This window comes from Bombina bombina, chromosome 7 (genome assembly GCF_027579735.1).
Source record: "Bombina bombina isolate aBomBom1 chromosome 7, aBomBom1.pri, whole genome shotgun sequence".
NCBI classification, from domain to species: Eukaryota; Metazoa; Chordata; class Amphibia; order Anura; family Bombinatoridae; genus Bombina; species Bombina bombina.
In genome coordinates this window covers 354,094,766-354,115,870 of record NC_069505.1, presented here as the reverse complement: position 1 = coordinate 354,115,870, position 21,105 = coordinate 354,094,766, and the positions used below count along the sequence as shown (strand labels likewise).

General features: G+C 38.8%; 1 protein-coding gene across 1 annotated transcript in view; it reads right to left on the bottom strand.

Moving 5' to 3' along the window:
- The window catches only part of NUP210 (nucleoporin 210), a 1,597,588-nt gene that overhangs the window by 1,470,078 nt on the left and 106,405 nt on the right, over nucleotides 1–21,105 (bottom strand). Inside the window, 1 exon segment of the mRNA XM_053721041.1 lies at nucleotides 13,961–14,090. Within this exon segment, the coding sequence (XP_053577016.1) occupies nucleotides 13,961–14,090 (130 nt within the window).

Below are 21,105 nucleotides of genomic sequence, written 5' to 3'. Positions count from 1 at the left end.
CGAAAGTTCATGTTCGCTGCTGCCAGACATCCTATTGATTCCTATGGGAGATGTCTGCACCTAACACCCTAACATGTACCCCGAGTCTAAACACCCCTAATCTGTCCCCCCTACACCGTCGCAAGTAAATAAAGTGTTTACCCCCCTAAACCGCCGCTCCCGGAGCCCACCGCAAGCTATAATAAACATGTTAACCCCTAAACCGCCGCTCCCTGACCCCGCCGCAACTATAATATATGTATTAACCCCTAAACCGCCGCTCCCTGACCCCGCCGCAACCTATATTAAATTTATTAACCCCTATCCTGCCCCCCCTACACCGTCGCCACTATAATACATTTATTAACCCCTATCCTGCCCCCCACTACACCGCCGCCACTGTAATAAAATTATTAACCCCTAAACCTAAGTCTAACCCTAACCCTAACACCCCCCTAACTTAAATATTAATTAAATAAATCTAAATAATATTTCTATTATGAACTAAATTAATCCTATTTAAAACTAAATACTTACCTTTAAAATAAACCCTAATATAGCTACAATATAAATAATAATTATATTGTAGCTATGTTAGGATTTATTTTTATTTTACAGGTAGCTTTCAATTTATTTTAACTAGGTACAATAGCTATTAAATAGTTATTAACTATTTAATAGCTTACCTAGCTAAAATAAATAGAAATTAACTTGTAATATAAATCCTAACCTAAGTTACAATTACACCTAACACTACACTATACTTTAATAAATTATTCCTATTTAAAACTAAATACTTACCTTTAAAATAAACCCTAAGATAGCTACAATATAATTAATAATTACATTGTAGCTATCTTAGGATTTATATTTATTTTACAGGTAACTTTGTATTTATTTTAGCTAGTTAGAATAGTTATTAAATAGTTATTAACTATTTAATAACTACCTAGCTAAAAGAAATACAAAATTACCTGTAAAATAAATCATAACCTAAGTTACAATTAAACCTAACACTACACTATCATTACATTAATTAAATAAATTACCTACAAATAACTACAATTAAATACAATTACATAAACTAACTAAAGTACAAAAAATAAAAAAAAAATAAAGTTACAAACATTTAAAAAAATATTACAACAATTTTAAGCTACTTACACCTAATCTAAACCCCCTAATAAAATAACAAAGCCCCCAAAATAAAAAAAATGCCCTACCCTATTCTAAATTAAAAAAGTTCAAAGCTCTTTTACCTTACCAGCCCTTAAAAGGGCCTTTCGTGGGGCATGCCCCAAAGAATTCAGCTCTTTTGCCTGTAAAAGAAAAATACAACCCCCCCCCAACATTAAAACCCACCACCCACATACCCCTAATCGAACCCAAACCCCCCTTAAAAAAACCTAACACTACCCCCCTGAAGATCATTCTACCTTTAGTCGTCTTCACTCAGCCGAGCCACCGATGGAACTGAAGAGGAGATCTGGAACGGCAGAAGTCATCATCCAAGGGGCGCTGAAGAAATCTTCCATCCGATGAAGTGATCCTCCAAGCGGCACTGAAGAAGTCTTCCATCCGATGAAGTGATCCTCCAAGCGGCGCTGAAGAAGTCTTCGATCCGGGCGATGTCATCTTCCAAGCGGGGTCTTCAATCTTCTTCTTCAGGACCCATCTTCATTCCGCCGACGCGGAACATCCTTCTTTCCCGACGGACTACCGACAAATGAAGGCTCCTTTAAGGGACGTCATCCAAGATGGTGTCCCTTCAATTCCGATTGGCTGATAGGATTCTATCAGCCAATCGGAATTAAGGTAGGAAAAATGTTCCGATCAGCCAATAGAATGCAAGCTCAATCTGATTGGCTGATTCAATCAGCCAATCAGATTTTTCCTACCTTAATTCCGATTGGCTGATAGAATCCTATCAGCCAATCGGAATTGAAGGGACGCCATCTTGGATGACGTCCCTTAAAGGAGCCTTCATTCGTCAGTAGTCCGTCGGGAAAGAAGGATGTGCCGCGTCGGCGGAATGAAGATGGATCCTGAAGAAGACGATTGAAGACCCCGCTTGGAAGATGACATCGCCTGGATCGAAGACTTCTTCAGCGCCGCTTGGAGGATCACTTCATCGGATGGAAGATTTCTTCAGCGCCCCTTGGATGATGACTTCTGCCGCTCCGGATCTCCTCTTCAGTTCCATCGGTGGCTCGGCTGAGTGAAGACGACTAAAGGTAGGATGATCTTCAGGGGGGTAGTGGGTTTTAATGTGGGGGGGGGGTTGTATTTTTCTTTTACAGGCAAAAGAGCTGAATTTTTTGGGGCATGCCCCACGAAAGGCCCTTTTAAGGGCTGGTAAGGTAAAAGAGCTTTGAACTTTTTTAATTTAGAATAGGGTAGGGCATTTTTTTATTTTGGGGGGCTTTGTTATTTTATTAGGGGGCTTAGATTAGGTGTAAGTAGCTTAAAATTGTTGTAATATTTTTAAAATGTTTGTAACTTATTTTTTTAATTTTTTGTAACTTAGCTTTTTTTATTTTTTGTACTTTAGTTAGTTTATGTAATTGTATTTAATTGTAGTTATTTGTAGGTAATTTATTTAATTAATGTAATGATAGTGTAGTGTTAGGTTTAATTGTAACTTAGGTTAGGATTTATTTTACAGGTAATTTTGTATTTCTTTTAGCTAGGTAGTTATTAAATAGTTAATAACTATTTAATAACTATTCTAACTAGCTAAAATAAATACAAAGTTACCTGTAAAATAAATATAAATCCGAAGATAGCTACAATGTAATTATTAATTATATTGTAGCTATCTTAGGGTTTATTTTACAGGTAAGTATTTAGTTTTAAATAGGAATAATTTATTAAAGTATAGTGTAGTGTTAAATTCTAACTTAGGTTAGGATTTATTTTACAGGTTAATTTCTCTTTATTTTAGCTAGGTAAGCTATTAAATAGTTACTAACTATTTAATAGCTATTGTACCTAGTTAAAATAAATTGAAATTTGCCTGTAAAATAAAAATAAATCCTAACATAGCTACAATATAATTATTATTTATATTGTAGCTATATTAGGGTTTATTTTAAAGGTAAGTATTTAGTTTTAAATAGGATTAATTTAGTTCATAATAGAAATATTATTTAGATTTATTTAATTAATATTTAAGCTAGGGGGTGTTAGGGTTAGTGTTAGACTTAGGTTTAGGGGTTAATAATTTTATTACAGTGGCGGCGGTGTAGTGGGGGGCAGGATAGAGGTTAATAAATTTATTATAGGTGGCGACGGTGTAGGGGGGCAGGATAGGGGTTAATAAATGTAATATAGGTTTGCTGGCGGGGTCAGGGAGCGGCGGTTTAGAGGTTAAACTATTTAGTTGCGGCGAGGTGCAGGATCAGCAGGATAGGGGTTAATAACTTTATTATAGAGGGCGACGGTATAGGGGGGGCAGGATAGGGGTTACTAGGTATAATGTAGGTTGCGGCGGTGTCCGGGAGCGGCGGTTTAGGGGTTAATACATTTATAAGAGTTGCGGCGGGGTCTAGGAGCAGCGGTTTAGGGGTTAATACATTTATAAGAGTTGCGGCGAGGTCTAGGAGCGGCGGTTTAGGGGTTAATACATTTATAAGAGTTGCGGCGGGGTCTAGGAGCGGCGGTTTAGGGGTTACTAACTTTATTTAGTTGCGGGAGGCTCCGGGGGCGCCGGTATAGGGGGTAGAACAGTGTAGTTAGTGTGGGTGCTTAGTGACAGGCTAGCAAGAAAGCTGTAAAAAAGCCGAAGAGCAGCGAGATTGGATGAGTGATAACTCTCACAGTCCGCTGCTCATCGCCCCGCACTTGGTGCGCGGCTTTTTGACAGATTTTTTGATAACTTAGGCAAATTTTTGCAGGTCCGCGGCGGCGATGTGAGGCGAGCTTAGGCGGGCGAATTGGGCCGGCGAAGGCAGGAAAAGTAGACACGTTGATAACTACCCCCCAAAGTGCTGGAAAGTACTGAACTGGCCAGCAATGATTCCAGATCTCAATCCCATAAAGCACCTGTGGAGAGATCTCAAAACAGCAGTTGGGAAAAGGAACCCTTCCAATCTGAGAGACTTGGAGAAGTTGACGAAAGAAGTGTGGTCTACAAAAAAAGTAGAGAGGTGTAAGAAACTTATTGATGGTAACAGGAACCAATTGATTTCAGTTATTTCTCCAAGGGGTGTGCTACCAAATAACATAATTTATGTAAGAACTTACCTGATAAATTCATTTCTTTCATATTAGCAAGAGTCCATGAGCTAGTGACGTATGGGATATACATTCCTACCAGGAGGGGCAAAGTTTCCCAAACCTTAAAATGCCTATAAATACACCCCTCACCACACCCACAATTCAGTTTAACGAATAGCCAAGAAGTGGGGTGATAAGAAAAAAGTGCGAAAGCATATAAAATAAGGAATTGGAATAATTGTGCTTTATACAAAAAAATCATAACCACCACAAAAAAGGGCGGGCCTCATGGACTCTTGCTAATATGAAAGAAATGAATTTATCAGGTAAGTTCTTACATAAATTATGTTTTCTTTCATGTAATTAGCAAGAGTCCATGAGCTAGTGACGTATGGGATAATGACTACCCAAGATGTGGATCTTTCCACACAAGAGTCACTAGAGAGGGAGGGATAAAATAAAGACAGCCAATTCCTGCTGAAAATAATCCACACCCAAAATAAAGTTTAATGAAAAACATAAGCAGAAGATTCAAACTGAAACCGCTGCCTGAAGTACTTTCTACCAAAAAACTGCTTCAGAAGAAGAAAATACATCAAAATGGTAGAATTTGGTAAAAGTATGCAAAGAGGACCAAGTTGCCGCTTTGTAAATCTGATCAACCGAAGCTTCATTCCTAAACGCCCAGGAAGTAGAAACTGACCTAGTAGAATGAGCTGTAATCCTCTGAGGCGGAGTTTTACCCGACTCAACATAGGCAAGATGAATTAAAGATTTCAACCAAGATGCCAAAGAAATGGCAGAAGTTTTCTGGCCTTTCTAGAACCGGAAAAGATAACAAATAAACTAGAAGTCTTTCGGAAAGACTTAGTAGCTTCAACATAATATTTCAAAGCTCTAACAATATCCAAAGAATGCAACGATTTCTCCTTAGAATTCTTAGGATTAGGACATAATGAAGGAACCACAATGTCTCTACTAATGTTGTTGGAATTCACAACTTAGGTAAAAATTCAAAAGAAGTTCGCAACACCGCCTTATCCTGATGAAAAATCAGAAAAGGAGACTCACAAGAAAGAGCAGATAATTCAGAAACTCTTCTGGCAGAAGAGATGGCCAAAAGTAACAAAACTTTCCAAGAAAGTAATTTAATGTCCAATGAATGCATAGGTTCAAATGGAGGAGCTTGAAGAGCCCCCAGAACCAAATTCAAACTCCAAGGAGGAGAAATTGACTTAATGACAGGCTTTATACGAACCAAAGCTTGTACAAAACAATGAATATCAGGAAGAATAGCAATCTTTCTGTGAAAAAGAACAGAAAGAGCAGAGATTTGTCCTTTCAAGGAACTTGCGGACAAACCCTTATCTAAACCATCCTGAAGAAACTGTAATATTCTCGGTATTCTAAAAGAATGCCAAGAAAAAGGATGAGAAAGACACCAAGAAATATAAGTCTTCCAGACTCTATAATATATCTCTCTGTATACAGATTTACGAGCCTGAAACATAGTATTAATCACAGAGTCAGAGAAACCTCTTTGACCAAGAATCAAGCGTTCAATCTCCATACCTTTAAATTTAAGGATTTCAGATCCTGATGGAAAAAAAGGACCTTGAGACAGAAGGTCTGGTCTTAACGGAAGAGTCCACGGTTGGCAAGAGGCCATCCGGACAAGATCCGCATACCAAAACCTGTGAGGCCATGCCGGAGCTACCAGCAGAACAAACGAGCATTCCTTCAGAATCTTGGAGATTACTCTTGGAAGAAGAACTAGAGGCGGAAAGATATAGGCAGGATGATACTTCCAAGGAAGTGATAATGCATCCACTGCCTCCGCCTGAGGATCCCGGGATCTGGACAGATACCTGGGAAGTTTCTTGTTTAGATGAGAAGCCATCAGATCTATTTCTGGAAGTTCCCACATTTGAATAATCTTTAGAAATACCTCTGGGTGAAGAGACCATTCGCCCGGATGCAACGTTTGGCGACTGAGATAATCCGCTTTCCAATTGTCCATACCTGGGATAAGAACCGCAGAGATTAGACAGGAGCTGGATTCCGCCCAAACCAAAATTTGAGATACTTCTTTCATAGCCAGAGGACTGTGAGTCCCTCCTTGATGATTGATGTATGCCACAGTTGTGACATGGTCTATCTGAAAACAAATGAACAACTCTCTCTTCAGAAGAGGCCAAGACTGAAGAGCTCTGAAAATTGCACGGAGTTCCAAAATATTGATCAGAAATCTCACCTCCTGAGATTCCCAAACCCCTTGTGCCGTCAGATACCCCCACACAGCTCCCCAACCTGTAAGACTTGCATCTGTTGAGATTATAGTCCAGGTCGGAAGAACAAGAAGCCCCCTGAACTAAACAATGGTGATCTGTCCACCATGTCAGAGAGTGTCGTAAAATCGGATTAAAGATATTAATTGAGATATCTTTGAGTAATCCCTGCACCATTGGTTCAGCATACAAAGCTGAAGAGGTCGCATGTGAAAACGAGCAAAGGAGATCGCATCTGATGCGGCAGTCCTAAGACCCAACATTTCCATGCATAAGGCTACCAAAGGGAATGATTGTGACTGAAGGTTTTGACAAGCTGATATCAATGTTAAACTTCTCTTGTCTGACAAGGACAGAGTCATAGACACTGAATCTATCTAGAAACCTAAAAAGGTTACCCTTGTCTGAGGAATCAATGAATTGATTGGTAAATTGATCCTCCAACCATGAACTTGAAGAAACAACACAAGTCGATTCGTATGAGATTCTTCGAAAATGAGAAGACTGAGCAAGTACCAAGATATCGTCCAAATAAGGAAATACCAAAACCCTGTTCTCTGATTACAGAAAGAAGGGCACCGAGAACCTTTGAAAAAAATTCTTGCAACTGAGGCTAGGCCAAACGGTAGAGCCAAAAAACTGGTAATGCTTGTCTAAAAAGAGAATCTCAGACACTAAAAGTGATCTGGATGAATCGGAATATGCAGATACACATCCTGTAAATCTATTGTAGACATATAATGCCCTTGCTAAACAAAAGGCAGGATAGTCCTACAGTAACCATCTTGAATGTTGGTATCCTAACATAACGATTCAATAATGATAGATCCGGAACTGGTCTGAAGGAATTGACCTTCTTTGGTACAATGAAGAGATAAAATAAAACCCCAGCCCCTGTTCCAGAACTGGAACTGGCATAAATACTCCAGCCAACTCTAGATCTGAAACACATTTCAGAAATGCTGAGCCTTTGCTGTGTTAACTGGGACACGGGAAAGAAAAAAATCTCTTAGCAGGAGGCCTTAACTGAAGCCAATTCTGTACCTTTCTGAAACAATGTTCTGAAACCAGAGATTGAGAACGGAATTGATCCAAATTTCTTTGAAGAAAACGTAATCTGCCCCATACCAGCTGAGCTGGAATAAGGGCCGCACCTTCATAGGTACTTAGGAGCTGGCTATAGGTTTCTATAAGGCTTGGATATATTCCAAACTGGAAATAGTTTCCAAACTGATACCGCTCCTGAGGATGAAGGATCAGGCTTTTGTTCCTTGTTGTGAGGAAAGGAACGAAAATGATTATTTACCCTGGAAAGAAAGGGAAAGCAAAGTTGACTTAGAAGACATGTCAGCATTCCAAGTTTAATCCATAAAGCTTTTCTAGCTAAAATAGCTAGAGACATATACCTGGCATCAACTCTAATGATATCAAAAGATGGTATCACCAATAAAATTAGCATGTTATAGAATAATAATAATGCTATAAAATTATGATCTGTTACTTGTTGCGCTAAAGCTTCTAACCGTAAAGTTGAAGCTGCAGCAACATCCGCTAAAAATATAGCAGGTCTAAGAAGATTACCTGAACATAAGTAAGCTTTTCTTAGAAAGGATTCAATTTTCCTATCTAAAGGATCCTTAAATGAAGTACTATCTGCCGTAGGAATAGTAGTACATTAGCAGGAGTAGAGACAGCCCCATAACCTTAGGGATTTTTGTCCCAAAAAACTCTAATCTGTCAGATGGCACAGGATATAATTGCTTAAACGTCTAGAAGGAGTAAATAAATTACCCAAATTATTCCATTCCCTGGAAATTACTTCAGAAATAGCATCAGGGAGATAAAACACTTCTGGAATAACTACAGGAGATTTAAAAACCTTATTTAAACGTTTACATTTAGTATCAAGAGGACCAGAATCCTCTATTTCTAATGCAAATAATACTTCTTTAAGTAAAGAACGAATAAATTCCATCTTGAACAAATACAAAGATTTATCAGCATCAACCTCTGAGACAGAAACCTCTGAACCAGAAGAACCATTATCAGTATCAGAATGATGATGTTCATTTAAAAATTCATCTGAAAAAAGAGAAGTTTTAAAAGACTTTTATGTATACTAGAAGGAGAAATAACAGACATAGCCTTCTTAATGGATTTAAAAAATAAAATCTCTTATGTTATCAGGAACACTCTGAAAATTAGATGTTGACGGAACAGCAACAGGTAATGTAACAGTACTAAAGGAAATTTTATCTGCATTAATAAGTTTGACATGACATGCAATACAAACAACAGCTGGAGAAACAGATACCAAAAGTTTATAGCAGATACACTTAGCTTGGTAGCTCCAGCACTGGGCAGTGATTTTCCTGAAGTATCTTCTGACTCAGTTGCAACGTGGAACATCTTGCAATATGTAAAAGAAAAAAACAACATATAAAGCAAAATTGATCAAATTCCTTAAATGACAGTTTCAGGAATGGGAAAAAAATGCCAGTGAACAAGCTTCTAGCAACCAGAAGCAATAAATAATGTGACTTAAATAATGTGGAGACAAAAATGACGCCACATCCGGAACGCCGACATTTTTGACGCAAAAAAACGTCAAAAAATGACGCAACTTCCGGCGACACGTATGACGCCGGAAACAGAAAAAAAAATTTGCGCCAAAAAAGTCTGCGCCAAGAATGACGCAATAAAATGAAGCATTTTCTGCCCCCGCGAGCCTAACAGCCCACAGGGAAAAAGTCAAATTTTTTAAGGTAAGAAAAAATGATTGAAACAAATGCATTTATCCCAAATATGAAACTGACTGTCTGAAAAATAAGGAATGTTGAACATTCTGAGTCAAGGCAAATAAATGTTTGAATACATATATTTAGAACTTTATAAACAAAGTGCCCAACCATAGCTTAGAGTGTCACAGAAAATAAGATTTACTTACCCCAGGACACTCATCTACATGTTTGTAGAAAGCCAAACCAGTACTGAAACGAGAATCAGCAGAGGTAATGGTATATATATAAGAGTATATCGTCGATCTGAAAAGGGAGGTAAGAGATGAATCTCTACGACCGATAACAGAGAACCTATGAAATAGACCCCGTAGAAGGAGATCACTGCATTCAAATAGGCAATACTCTCCTCACATCCCTCTGACATTCACTGCACGCTGAGAGGAAAACCGGGCTCCAACTTGCTGCGGAGCGCATATCAACGTAGAATCTAGCACAAACTTACTTCACCACCTCCATCGGAGGCAAAGTTTGTAAAACTGAATTGTGGGTGTGGTGAGGGGTGTATTTATAGGCATTTTAAGGTTTGGGAAACTTTGCCCCTCCTGGTAGGAATGTATATCCCATACGTCACTAGCTCATGGACTCTTGCTAATTACATGAAAGAAATAAAATTGAGGGTGCAAATAATTTTGTCCAGTCCATCTGTGGAGTTTTGTGTGGAATGTGTCAGATTTGGCTTTTTTTCTCCACTTTTTATGTCAAACCAATACAAAACAAAAGACAAACACGAAAATGCCTAAACACTTGTAATTGCAACAATTTTCTGGGCGAAGTGGTGACAAGCCCAGATACCACGTCAAGGTCTCTCCAAAAACTTGGGTCCCTAATACAGCCATACAAATGCAAGTTCTTAATCAAACAAACTGGGAACAAGTGAGGGTGTCCAGGCATATGGTTGTATTAGGGTCCCAGGTTTTGGGAGAGACCTTGACGTGGTACCTGGGCTTGTCCCATTTGGCCAGATGCTGTAACTCTTCCAGTTTTGCTTTTAATCCTAGTTGAGAGCTTGCAGGAGAGTGATGGACATTCTCTGTTTCTTGTATTAATTTATTTTGTAATTTTCCCTATGGGCCTTGCACCCAGACTTGTCTGGAGTAAACTGCCTGTGACTCTGAAGACAGCACAGCTTCCTGAGAGTGCTATTAAGCACCCAGGGCTGAGCATGTTGCAGGGTCATAGGATGTGTACTCAGTCCAGTCTGAGGGGTCAAATTTATTAATGTGCAGACGGACATGATCCAATATAGCGGATCATGTCCGCCACACATGTATAAATGCCGACAGCATATGTCTTCTTGTGAACTGCTGGTGCAATACCACCCCCTGCATATTCGTGGCCAATCGGCTGCTAGCAGGGGGTGTCATTCAGCCCAATCGTATTCGATTGTGCGGATTGCTGTCCGCCACCTCAGAGGTGGCGGACGAGTTAAGGAGCAGCTGATTCTTAGGACCGCTGATTCTTAACTTCCGCTTCTGCCGGAACTGAAGCAGAGAGGGTCGGAGGCAGCATCCGCTGCTTCTTAAATAGACCCCTGAGAGTGCAGTCCTCTTCCGTGTTTTGTATATGTCTAGGGTGATTACATAAGCCTCTGCACCCTTCACTTGTTCCCAGTTTGTTTGATTGAGAGCTTGCATTTGTATGGCTGTATTAGGCACCCAGGTTTTGGGAGAGACCTTGACGTGGTACCTGGACTTGTCCCATTTGGTCAGATGAGGTAACTAACTCTTTTGCTTTTAATCTTAGCTGAAAGCTTGCAAGCGAGTGCCGGACTTTCTCCAATCCAGTCTGAGAGTACAGTCCCCCTCCGTGTTTTTAATATAATAAATAAAACTGGGGAGTTTACTTAAACTTGTGTAATGGTAATATGATATATATATATATATATATATATATATATATATACACACACATACATACATACATACACATATATACATACAGGACTTGAAATCTCCAGTGGTCCAGGACGACTTAGAAATTTGACTTTTTCCTATCTTTAACATTGAATAGACTTCTAACTTTTTCCCTCTGGACTAGTAGCTTTTAACCCCTGACTACTAAACCATTGGGAAAAAAATCATATACATATATATATATATATATATATATATATATGTTATGAGGAAAGTCAGATATTGGGTAATCCTAGGGGCACATTCATTGAACCCCTCAGGCAGAAGCAAAAGAAATAGTGTACCCGCTTGGGTAATGTCCGTTTTAGCCGGGTAGTCCTAGAATTACCCGAAATTCTTACTTTACCCGTAACATATATAATTGAAATTCTTTTATATCCCTCTCCTGATAGGTACTTTTCAATAATTAGCGCTCACAGTTTCTTTGCAACTCTTTGTGGATTATGGCTCTCCTAGTAGGATGCAACCCCAAACAATCAAGCAAATTTTACAGCAACATCTTTTATCTGGGTTTATGCTTTTTTCCTATAGGCATGATTTAGAATTTATACTGAAAGAGAAGCACTTTACCAGGAACAAACAACAGATCAGTAGCTTGGTTCTATGGTGAGTTACCACCTAGAAGCAACCTCTTTTAGCCCAATTGTGTTTTCACATAGAACTTTTCTGAAGTATATAAGTCTGATCCTACCTAGTAAGGTCAGTCCAGCCCTGAACAAGGAACATGACAACCCCAGATGATCGTTCAGGCTTCTTTGGGCCTTGTCAGTGAGGTGCAGCCCAATCCCTCTATATATAATTTAGAATGTGATTGGTTAACTGTGAACACAGCTAGAGCCCCTATTACAAAAGGGTGTACAGGGTGTTGTAATTTTTTTATTTAAAAAATGCCTAATAATTAACTTTTTTTCCCCTCTGGATCTTGTGTGTTGGAAGATCACATTACAGGTGGGAAAAAGTCTTACATTTGCATTGTTGTTATTCTTGCCTTTACATTTCAAAAACTTGCAATTTCATAATGGTCTGTAGAATTTTTTTATATCCACTGTATTTCTTAGGCTAGAAGGGTTTCTCAGCTTTCAGCTTTGTCATGCAAACCTCCTTTTTAGATTTGTCATTGAGATAAGGCTGTTCTTCACACTAGCATACTACTACATAGTACTACATACTACTAATAGATATAGTAATCAGGAAACTGTGGTTTATTTTTTTGCCCAGTTGCAAAGAACTCTAAAAGGAGAGTTTTCTTCACAGTCTAGATCCTGTGAGAGGTCTCAAATATTTTGTGGAATCCACAAAGATTTCAGGCTCTCCTATTTTTGTTCATTTTTCACAAGGGTCAGAAAGCTAAGATTGTTAAACCAATATTTGGTTGCGAGGAAAGCTCCCCCTGAGCATAATACTGCACATTCTACTAGAGCAGTTGCCACTTTATCAGGTAAGCATAAATTGTGTTGTCTTGTACGAAACATTGGCTATGTTTTACATTTTAGTCTCTGTGTGCTTTAGTGTGAGAATTAGTACACTAACAACATTCATGTAAAATTGTTTTTCCAATGACTAATTATACCAGCTGTAGTGTTTAAAATATATGGGATTTTTTAATTTAGATATATTTTTGTATATTAATTAGCGGTCTCTGCTAATTGATACCACAACCTGATTAAATAGGCTGAGCTTGCAAGGAAAGCAAACCTTATTAGCTTATATAACAGTTTGCTCAAAATCTTCCTTATCCTAATCTCTCCACTGTATAAACAGTGAGTCTAAATCTTTGGTGTCTCTCATTCACATAAAGAACCCTGCATAGTGAGATAAACAACTCTCAAGGTAAAATTTCTGTTTCCAAAATTCTTTGAGGGACCTCACTGCACTGACGAGACAACTTGGATCATCTCAACTGAGAGGAGAGCTTTAGATTACCAGGCCCTTATAAAGAACAATGGGACAATGAGCATTTTATTATCTGTCACACCACTCTCTGGGAGCATGTTTTAGTTATAAACATACTTGTTTACAAAGCTTTTCTATAAACAGTACTTAAGTATGTAACTATTCAGTATAGGTGGGAAAACAACAGGCAAAAAACTGATATTTCAAATGACAAAATAAAATTAAAGGAACTTTTTAAAAACAATTTAATACACTCCAGCAGGTAAAAGGGATCATTGGGAACATATTAAAGAGATAAATAATCACAGTACACTTTAAGGAAAAGTGGTTTCCATAAAATTGTTATTTGCAACCAAGAAGTTTAATGCACCAATGTATGTTCAAAGAAAAAGTAGAAAATGCAAATATTGTGATTAAAATGTAATGCAAAGGAAAACATGTTGCAAATGGCTTTAACTTAGTGTTCTTTTGTAAGAGATTGAAAAATCATGACACCCAAAAAGTTGTATACAAAACCAGCCAATTGTTTTAAACAGAATATATGGTTATGATATGGTTAGTATGGGTTTGCACCCAACCCTCTTCCTGTGTGCCATGACTGGCTGTTATATCAGCATGAAGACACGGCAGCCAGGCCTTAGCGTTCTTCTTCTTCTACTTTCCCTGTCACTGCTCAAGTAATTGAACTGGCTGGTTGCCCCTATATCAGCTAGGCTAAATATTTTAGGGGGTTTCTTCAACTTTCTCTCCCTATTTATGTCCCTGCACAAAAAAAGTTAAAAACAGGGCCATAATTGGTTTGTTTTTTGATAGTTCATTAAAGTAATGTATGACCCCCAACTCTATTAACAATAATTAAACAACATACCTGTGATCTTTCCTTGTTTTATCTTTTGTACTCTGTACTGTATAGAAGAGCTCACAAGAAGATAAACATCAGCTGGATTAATGAGGATTTGTTCTAAAATAAGCAGTCTAACCTCTGCAGGATTCACTTTCTAAAATAAAGATCATACAAAAAAAAGACTATATATTACTTACTGCTACATAAATACAAGGCATGAATAAGTAATTAGTAGGAAGACAAAAGTGACGTATCTACTCAATAACAAAAGCCTAACTTTTTTAATACCTCCCATTTCCCTGCACACCACAGTCGTATTTTTTGCCTCCACAGTAGAAGGTGAAAATTGAAGTGTTCTTCCTTCAGGACAGAGGTAGGGGTTCTAAGACCAATGTGACACCCATTATCCTCCTCAGAGAGCCGGGAAAAGGACATAGGGTGTATAAAAGTAAAACTGGCAGTAACAGTAATTTTCCATGGGAAGTAACTTGCATGCCTCAGGTGTCACTGTGATTCATCCTTCAGTCTCCTCCTGAGGGCCTGTCTACAAACTACTATGTATGTCTATATACTACTTAGGATGAGATGTTTTTTTACTGGAAGCGTATCGTCTGCAGCTGGGTAAGCACAATAAAGCAAGTGCTGACAATTAAGTGTGAATATACACTCACATAGCCCACAGACTGTTAAGTATGGACATTTGTTATGGGAATAGTTTATAAAGTACTCCTGGCTACTGTATCTAAGGCTCCAGAATGGTTTTAATTTTTTATTTCAACAGTAGCTGTTAATTTTTTTGCAAGGTAAACATATAGCCTTTTATTTATTTATTTTTATTATTCTTAGTGGACATATTAGTTTAGGTGTTTTTTTGGCGCCGATTGCTGTGCCCTCCCTCACCGATAACGTCACTGGCTTAGTTCAATGTTGCCATCTTCAGACAGTAGCAGGTGCAGTTTTTTTTTGTCTCTCACACTTGTTCTCTTCCACGGAGTTATTAAGACATATCACAGCATATCCAGAGCTTTATATATGTGTGGCAATAACCTGGTTATATTAATCATTTTCTTCCTATGTCAATGTAATAGTGAGCAGTACTGTAGATGATTTCTTCATAGAGCAGTAAATGCTGTTTGCTCAGGGGGGGGGGCATTTACATCAGCTACATTTACCTCTGCAAAAGAGGAAACTTTTCACCAATTGTATCTAATTACTTTATTACATAAAGTACTATCACCAAGATTACAAACTGTGGGCTAAACCCGGTGAATAAATAACGCAAACAAATGAGCGGTATCGCACTCTCCATAGCGCTGCCATTACAAGTTACTGAAAGACCTTCTTTTGTTGTGCGATAAGGCGCAATAAGCTCCATACCACACAAAAGCCAATGCCTGACTTGACTTGCTTGTGCACATTTTCCCCCATAGACATCAATGGAGAGAAAGTGTTAGAAAAAAAAACACCTGCGATCGCTGTAACGCAACCCCATTGATGTCTATGGGGAAAATAAAGTTATATATAAATCTAACACCTTAATATAAACCCCTAGTCTAAATACCCCTAAACCGCCGCACCCGACATAGCCAACACTAAACTAAACCTATTAACACCTAAACTGCCGGCCCCCCAGATTGCAAAACACTAAATTAAACTATTAACCCCTAAAACTAACAATCCCCTAACTTTAAATTAAACTTATAATATAACTAAGATTACAAAATAAAAAACGAAATTATCCAAAATAATAAGAATGAAACCCTATAAAAACAAAAGTCACCCCAAAATAAAAACACCCTCTAATCTATCAAACTACCAATAGCCCTTAAAAGAGGCCTTTTGTATTGCATTGCCCTAAGTTAAACAGCTCTTTAACCTACAACAATTACAAAGTCCCCCCTAAAAGTAACCCCCCCACAATAAAAAAATCTAAGTCTTAAAAAAATAAAACCCAACACTAACCACAGAAAATCTACTAACCGTTCCTGAGGTCCGGAAGTCCAGGCGGAGCAAAGTCTTCATCCAGGCGGCAAAGATCTTATTCCAGGGCGGCACCATATTCTATCTTCTTCCCGGAGGTGCGAAGTGGTCTTCAGTGATGCACGGATCTGGAGGGATGGTCCACATCTGGAGAGCTAGTTCTCTTCAGCGGCAGCGGTCTTCAGCGACGTGGATCCTCCTCTTCATGCGATCGTCCGCTGCACACTCAAGCGCCATTGCATTCCTATTGGGTGAAATATTCAAATCAGCCAATAGGATGAGAGTTGCTTAAATCCTATTGGCTGTTCAAATCAGTACCTTGCATTGAAGCTTAAGTGTGTGGCGGACGATCACATGAAGGGCAGGATCCATGTCGCTGAAGACTGCTGCTGCTAAAAATAACCAGCGCTCCGGATCCGCGCATCGCTGAAGACTGCTCCGCACCTCTGGGAAGAAGATAGAAGATGGTGCCGCCCTGGAAGAAGATCTTCGTCGCCTGGACGAAGACTTTGCTCCGTCTGGACTTCCGGACTTCAGGAACAGTAAGTAGATTTTCTGGAGTTAGTATTAGGGTTTTGGGGTGTTTTCTTTTTGGATGGCTTTTTTGTTTAGATTAGGGCATTTTTTATTTTATTAGGCACAAAATAACTAAATGCCCTTTTAAGGGCAATGCCCAGACAAATGCCACCTATGGGGCAATGGGTAGCTTAGGGTTTTTTTTAGACTTAGGTTTTTTTTATTTTGGGGGGTTGGTGGGGTGGGGGGGGGGGATTTGTAATTTGTGTAGGTTAAATATCTGTTTAACTTAGGGCAATGCCCTACAAAAGGACATTTTAAGAGCTATTGGTAGTTTATTGATAGATTAAAGGGTGTTTTTATTTTGGGGTGGCTTTTTGGGTTTTATAGTGCTATTAAATTAGGTAAAATTTTTATTATTTTGGATAATTTCGTTATATTATTTTGTAATCTTAGATTTTTTTATTTTTCGTAATGTTAGTGGGGGGGTTTGTAATGTTAGATTATTTTTAATGTTCGGAATTTTAATATTTGTTTTTTTTTTTTGTAATGTTAGGTTTTTGAAATTTTTTCGTAGTGTTAGGATTTTTTATTATTGTAATTTAGGTTTTTTTAGTTTTTTTTTTAAATAGTAATGTTAGGTTAATTTATAGTTTAATCTCAGGTTGTTTTTTTTCACAGGTACGTTTTTATTTATTTTCAGATAGTTATATATTTTAAGTTTAATTTAAAGTTAGGGGGGTGTTAGGTTTAGAGGTTAATAGTCTATTTAGTGTTTTGCGATGTGGGGGGCGGCGGTTTAGGGGTTAATAGGTTTATTTAGTGTTGGCGATGTGGGGGTCGGTGGATTAGGGGTTAATATCTTTTTTTTAGTGTTGGCTATGTGGGTGGGCGGTGGATTAGGGGTTAATAGGTTTAATATAGTATTTGCAATGCGGGGGATGGTGGTTTAGGGGTTAATAGGTAGTTTATGGGTGTTAGTATACTTTTTTTTCTCAGATATGGTCTCAGATCGGGGAATGGGTCACGGTGGTATAAGCTATAACGCTAGTGGAAAAGCCGGACCCCCCAATCTGTTATACAGACGCAATGAAAATTCCACACTCAAAAGTAATTTTTTGAGTGCTAAATGGAGAGTTGCGTAAAAGCTAAAACGCTAGCGGTACAGCTGTACCGCCACAACTTGTAATAAGGGAGACCTACATATTCCGAGTGCAATGGCTAATTTTTCAGCGGTATAGCTGTACCACAACACTTGTAATCTTGCTGTATGTTTCTTCTTAAGCTATGTGTGTATATGTTTGCTGTTTTTAGTCACAGTAACATCTAGTCTCTGTTTTTGCACAGTGGTTTATTTGCCTAACATCTTTTGTATTGTGACAATTTAGAGGAGCTTCCCCAACAAATTTACATTCTGACCCATTAGAGGGGAGATCTACAGATCACCATAGTGTCACGCCGCTACGGTTCCGTTGCCGTGGATGTGGCGGCTGCTTCTGGTGCTCGGCAATGACGTCATCACCGCACGCCAGCTCTCTCTGATGCCAGTCCTGATTGCAGCCGAGTGCTTCCTCTGGCGCTAATCTACGCCTATGTAAGTACCTCTGTTGCCTGTAATCATTGCCCAAGTGTAGGTGTTACTGTGTGTACTCCTGGGTGCTTTTTTTCTAAACTGAACTGCTGATTGCCTTATTGTTATTGAACTCTGCCTGTCTTAAGACTTCTCTACTGATTAAACCCTAAACTACTGATTGCCTTATTGTTGCTGAACACTGCCTGTCCCAGACCTCTCTACTGTTTAACCCCTGTACTGCTAGTACTCTGCATTGCCTTGTTGTTGCCGAACTCTGCTTGCCTGACTACTATCCAGTTATCCTCTGTAGTGCAGTGAAGGATGGCCCTCTCTACTGCAAGTACTGCTTTTTACTTACCTGTTCTCTTGTTCTGGAATATTTCCTTATCCTTCCACTTGACGCCGGGATAAGAAGACTACTGGCCAAGTTTGTCCTGATAGGAAAATATCCCACAAGCATTACAGAAAGTATGAATACTAAAGGTGTTTTTCGTATCCCCTTTGCACTTGGAGGCCTGGGAGACAGTTTCTAAAGTGGATGGTGCCATTTCTACTCATGCTAAAAGAACTACTATTCCCTAAAAGAATAGTACTTCCTTCAAGGACCCTTTGGATAGTAAAGGACCAGTAAATACAGTATAGTTGCATAATTAACAAATGAGTGATAAAAAGACAATGCAAAAGCACTTAGGGGTAGATTTATTAAATAGTGGATGCTGCTTTCTACGCCCATCGTTTCAGGTCCTTAACTTCTCCGCCAGACTGAAATCATACCAATCCGATACGATCAAGATGATTGGCACCTGCTGCTAACAACCGATTGGCCGTCGGTGAGCAGGGAGTGGCATTGCACAAGCATTTTAAAGTTAGGTCTATTCCCACTCCTCCAGTATCATGTGACAGCCATCAGCCAATCAAAAAATGCATATATGTATATTCTGTGAATTCTTGCACATGCTTAGTAGGATCTGGTGATTAAAACAAGTGTAAATATAGAAAGACTGTGCACATTTTGTTAATTGAAGTAAATTAGAAAGTTGTTTAAAATTGAATGCTCTATCTGAATCATGAATGTTTAAAGTTTAATTTTGATTTGTGTGTCCCTTAAGTTAAAGGCTTATTATAGGAAGGCTTTTTATAACAAGCAAGGTTTTTATCCAGATCAGCAATCTGATCCAGATTTGGTTCCGGAAGGGGAAAATTGAACTGTTTGCAGAAGACTTCTTTTTAGTCAGTTCCAGATCCTTGGGTACTAAAGACAGTATTCCTGGTTATAGAATATGGGATTTGATCCAGACCTCCTCAAGGGTAATTCCCTGTATCTCGTGTTCCCAAGAAACAGCCAAAAACAAACTCCTACTTCCAATGTGCTGAATACCTGGATGATATGGGGATGATCATCCCAGAGTTTGAAAGAATTCAGGGGTTTTATTCATATCTAAAAGACGGAACAAAGTTTCAGGAGATCCTAAATCTGAAAACACATTCTTGAGAGTATCCTCTTTCCAGATGTGATAACTTTTAATAGAACAACAAAAGTAAGGTGTTTTTCTTTCTTTTTTTTATTCCATAAGCTTTCAAGACCTCACAGGTCTTAAAAGCTTATGGAATAAAAAAAACCTTGATTTTGTTGGTCCATAAAAAGGTATCACAAACTACTAAAGGAACACTCTCAATGGGACCAATATGGCAAAACCCTCTTTTCTCCTTCAAGATGGGAGACAATTCAGACCATTGTATACTTGGTTCAACAGGTCAGTTCATAACCACCATAGATTCAAAGATGCATACTCGCACGTCCCCATTCACAGAGATAATTACTTAGCTTTACCTTTTTGGTCAGGCTACAGCTCCCAGAATCTTTACCAAAGGCACTAGGAATCTTCCTCTAGTTTTGAGGGCTCAGGGAATAGCAGTGACCCCTTACTTGGACAATATTCTAGTAAAAGCTCCTTTCATCTAGGAGGTCGAGTCCCACACTGCCACAATTCTTCTTTTACTTTGTTCTCATTGGTGGAAGATAAATGTTCTAAACAGTTATTTGATTCATAATACTAAGGGTGTCCTTCCTTGGAGTGACCATCAGTGGTTATGTGCCTGTCACCAACGGAGCAGTGCAGGACAAAACTTCAAAGGACCTCAGATGTTTTCCTTTTTAATATTTAATCTACACCCTATGGATGCTACAACAATGGAAAGGAGATAACACTCATCTCATCACTCACAAACGATTTTCATGGACTTCAAGACCAGGCAGTCTCTCTTTGCGGCTGGTGAGTCACTTTGTGAAGATTTAGGAGGCCTCATTTCTTCGACCATCTTAGGTGGTGATCTTATCTGATGCCAGCTTTTCAGGATGGGATGCAGTATGTCTCAGAGTGCACAGGGAGTTTGGTCTCCTCAGGAGGTGAAGTTACCAATCAATGTCCTAGAACTGTGCTTCCTAAGGCACTTCAGATTTGGTCTCTTGAGCTGTGGAGTATATCAATCAAAGGGGAACTCCAATTTCCCTGTCAATGAAGGAAGTTTTCCTCATTCTGAAGTGGGCAGAACAGAATCAATGTATAATATCAGCAATTGATATCCCAGGGGTAAACTGGAAAGCATATTTCCTAAGCCATCAGGTGCTTGATCCAGGAGAGTGATATCTGAAACAGGAGATGATTGCTCAAAAAGTAAGACGGTGGGGTCTTTCAGAAACAGATCTAACGGGTTCTCACTTAAATCACAAGCTTCCCAGATATCATGCAAGGTCTAGGGATCCACAAGCAGAGTTTATAGAAGTTCCCTTTTCATGTCATCTAATTTACTTTCCACCTTTTGTATTGTTATCCTGAGTGAAAGCTTAAATCAAACAGGAGCATGGGTCAGTTCATTCTGATTGCTCCAGCTTGGCCCTAAAGGACTTTGTACACAGATCTCATACAAATGTCCAGTTCTCATCCTTGGAGCCTTCCGCTAAGGAACGACCTTCTATCTCAAGGTCCATGATTCAAATTAAGGAATTTTATGGCTATGATATTTAATCTGATTTTGGTTCATATGAGTTTCTGTGATTCAGTCCTTGACACTCACACAAGCTAGAAAGCCTTTGACTAGG